The sequence below is a fragment of the Drosophila willistoni genome (genome assembly GCF_018902025.1).
Source record: "Drosophila willistoni isolate 14030-0811.24 chromosome XL unlocalized genomic scaffold, UCI_dwil_1.1 Seg141, whole genome shotgun sequence".
NCBI classification, from domain to species: Eukaryota; Metazoa; Arthropoda; class Insecta; order Diptera; family Drosophilidae; genus Drosophila; species Drosophila willistoni.
Genome location: NW_025814052.1, coordinates 10,595,636 through 10,598,816, shown reverse-complemented (window position 1 = coordinate 10,598,816; position 3,181 = coordinate 10,595,636). Strand labels below are relative to the sequence as shown.

Below are 3,181 nucleotides of genomic sequence, written 5' to 3'. Positions count from 1 at the left end.
AACAAAATTACCGCATATTAAAATAAAATTACAAATAATTAAAACAAAAATTTGTTATAAATCATTTTTCACAAATTTCATGTGATTGAAATAAGGATTGTGGTAAGTATTCATAAGATATATACAAGAAGAAAAAAGCTACGATGGAGAGTTACAGAGGTTTAACAGCAGCAAGCGGACAGATGATCATGAACAGCAGAGTTTAACAGCAGAACAACAGAGAGTACAGCAAACAGCCGAATAGAAGAGCACAGGAGAGAGATACAGTTGAAGCTGCAGAATCGACGAAGCAGCAGTGAGAGAGAAAACAAGTGAACCGAAGCAGCAGATTAAGACTAGAATAATTGTAACTTTTCCAACCTACTTTTAATTTAAAATAATCAAACTTAGTTGAGTAAGCCCACTCAACTCACATATGTATATATATATATATATTCATTGCTGAAATGAAGAGTTACTTACTTAAGCCTTAGCTTAAATGACCTAAACCTTATCTTAATATTTGATGGCCAAATTGAAAAGTTTTTCAGTTAATCGGGAAATGAAATAAATTTAAAATAAACCATGAAAGATTTCAGAGAGCCGCCGTCCAAGATGTTTCGACACCCCATGAAATGTCAATATTTTGAATAATTTTTGACTTTTTTTCTTCATCTCTTTTATAACTCAAAAAAGTAAGTCGTCGACGAGGTCTTGCAATTTAAATAAATTCTTAATTACTAAAATCACTGGATTGTATTGAGCGAGGGTTCGAAAATATTCTGTGGATCTGTCCATGATTAGTTTTGACCACTTTAAGTGTTAGTAAAGAAAATTGTTTTCCTTTATTTTCAAACAAATTATAATTTTGTAATGTTAAAAATGTTATTTTATGTTGTTTATGCCGTCTTCTTTGTTTTTATTTATTATTTTGCGGTTGAGAGTGGTTAATTATATAGTCTTCTAATCAACTTTAGACAAGTTGTTGTTTCTTGTGCGTCGATATATGTAGAAATAACTCGATAGCTTTGAGTTTATCAGTCCAAAGTATTAGCATCAGTTTTTGACGAAATAATCATTTAACATAATTTTAACAAACATTTTTGACATTCCCATTTTTGAAAACGGTGCAACAATCTCAAAACAATAATTTTGTAAAGGTTTTAGGTTTTTTTTTTTTTAAGGGAACTTAGGAAAAGGCATTTGCTTAGCTATAATAATTGAACTCAGTTTTAGTTTAAGTGATGTTTTTATACAAATTAAAAGATTACTTTCTAATAAGAAAACTGATATACACATTTTGAGAATCGGTTGAAAATTGTCAGAATTAGAATTAAAGTTAAGGATTTTTGAGAATGATGATTCCACCAATTTTCCGTAGACTGTATTTTTGGCAATTTCAAGACGATTTCAACTGAGGTGACATATATTTAATTTTAAAATTGAATTTAAAAGCATTAAATTATAATATCACTTTTGAAAATCGGTTAAGATTTGGCTAAGTTATGAGTTTTTAAGAATTTGTAGAATTTTTTAGAATTAAATTTCATGTCAATTTACTTTATACTATAGCGCGCTCTGATAGGGCGTGGCTCCTCCTTAATCCTGCTATATGGCTAGAGAAAAACGATTTAAGCCATTTAAGATCAGATTTTTGTTGATATATTAATTCAAAATGATAAAACCGATATATAACGATACAGTTGGTTGATATAGTTCAATTAATTCGCGTAAATTCACACAAAATTTGCATTCAAATTAGTATGATATACATATAAGAATTACAAATAACATATAGAAACGAGATATATAGAAACTGGATAAACATCAGGATGAATTAATATCAATTCTGTTGAAATTTTTGGCCATTCTTCTTGTTGCGGTTCGCCTGATCGTCTTGACCAGGTTGACCCGGTTGACCTGGTTGACCTGCCTGACCCGGTTGACCCGGTTGACCTGCCTGACCTGGTTGACGCGGTTTACCGGCTCCTTGCTCCTTGTGCAGCCACTTGCAAACCGATAGCCTTGTAGCCACATCGGCTGTATTTAGATTTCGTTCGAATTGTTTATAGGAAATCATTTGTTCGTTGCCCATACCAAATGCCTGGTCCTCCAATAGATCCAACTCTGCCTCCATTTCGGGAATGAGTTCCTCTCCTTTAGGAACGTGACTGTAGAGAAAAGAACTCATTACCTCACGGAAATCGGAACGTAAGATACAATCGCCGCCGCAATGGGTATCGAACATCTGTGAGAGGAGACGCAACTTCTTGGCCCTATCGACATTGCGGTGGACATTCAGATGGCCATTGCCCGGGACTAGGAATGTGGCACAGACGGCCACAAATTGGCCAAAATCCATACGTTCACTGGTATTACGTGACGGAAAGAAGCCGTCAACTATTTGACGATGCAAGGGATTCTCCACCAATTGGGGTATACGCAATAGATCGGTCGGCGTCAGATATCCCCTCTCATAACGATCCAGGGAGCGAAAGCGATGATATAACTGATGGATCTGTTCACTGGATAGATTATGCTGCTGTTGATATGCGGCCACTTGGTCAGGATTCAGTTGACGGCTGGCTTTAATGCCCATTATGAGTGTGTCTTCTTGTTAGTCTTTCGCTTTTACACTATATTTATTCTCTCTATTTGGCATAAAAAATAAAAAAAGAATTAATTTTAAAAAGTTATGTGACTCTTTCCAAATATTAACAATACTATATTGTATATATGTCTAGTGTCGATTTAGTATTAACAATAAATCCAAAGCACTCTTCAAATAAGACTAATTTGAAAACAAAAAAGAGTCTACTAAGATTTAAAAATTAGCCAAGTTCACAACCATTTCGAAAGCTGTCTGAGGAATAACGCAAAAAGTAATGCAGCATACTTTTAAGCGGATGCTGTTAAACACGTATTACAATCTAAACATTTTATTTGTAAGTTTAACTGAATTCTTTAATGAATGTTTAATACTTTTAGCGATTTCAAAATCTAGAAAAAACTATAGACTTTTAAGTAGTTTTAACTAAAAAACAATAGTCTGAATATTTCCAGCTTTTATGGAAAGAGTGCCAATCTTTGAACGATCATTGATATTAAGAAGCCACAAATAATCTACAAGTGACTTGAAATGAATTGGGATTATTGAATTGGACAACAAGAAAACTAAATTAAACATTAGTGTAAAGCGATG

At 33.4% G+C, this 3,181-nt stretch overlaps 1 protein-coding gene across 1 annotated transcript; it reads right to left on the bottom strand.

The window, feature by feature from the left end:
* Window positions 1–1,618: 1,618 nt before the first annotated feature.
* LOC6641137 (calcineurin B homologous protein 2) lies at window positions 1,619–2,741 on the bottom strand. The gene has a single exon (XM_002064024.4). The coding sequence runs from the start codon at window positions 2,576–2,578 to the stop codon at window positions 1,823–1,825; it is 756 nt and encodes a 251-aa protein (XP_002064060.1). The 5' UTR covers window positions 2,579–2,741; the 3' UTR covers window positions 1,619–1,822.
* Between the last annotated feature and the right edge of the window lie 440 nt (window positions 2,742–3,181).

Excerpts from the sequence above, each read along its gene's own strand:
- LOC6641137 (XM_002064024.4), bottom strand. The coding sequence starts at position 2,578 with ATGGGCATTAAAGCCAGCCGTCAACTGAATCCTGACCAAGTGGCCGCA.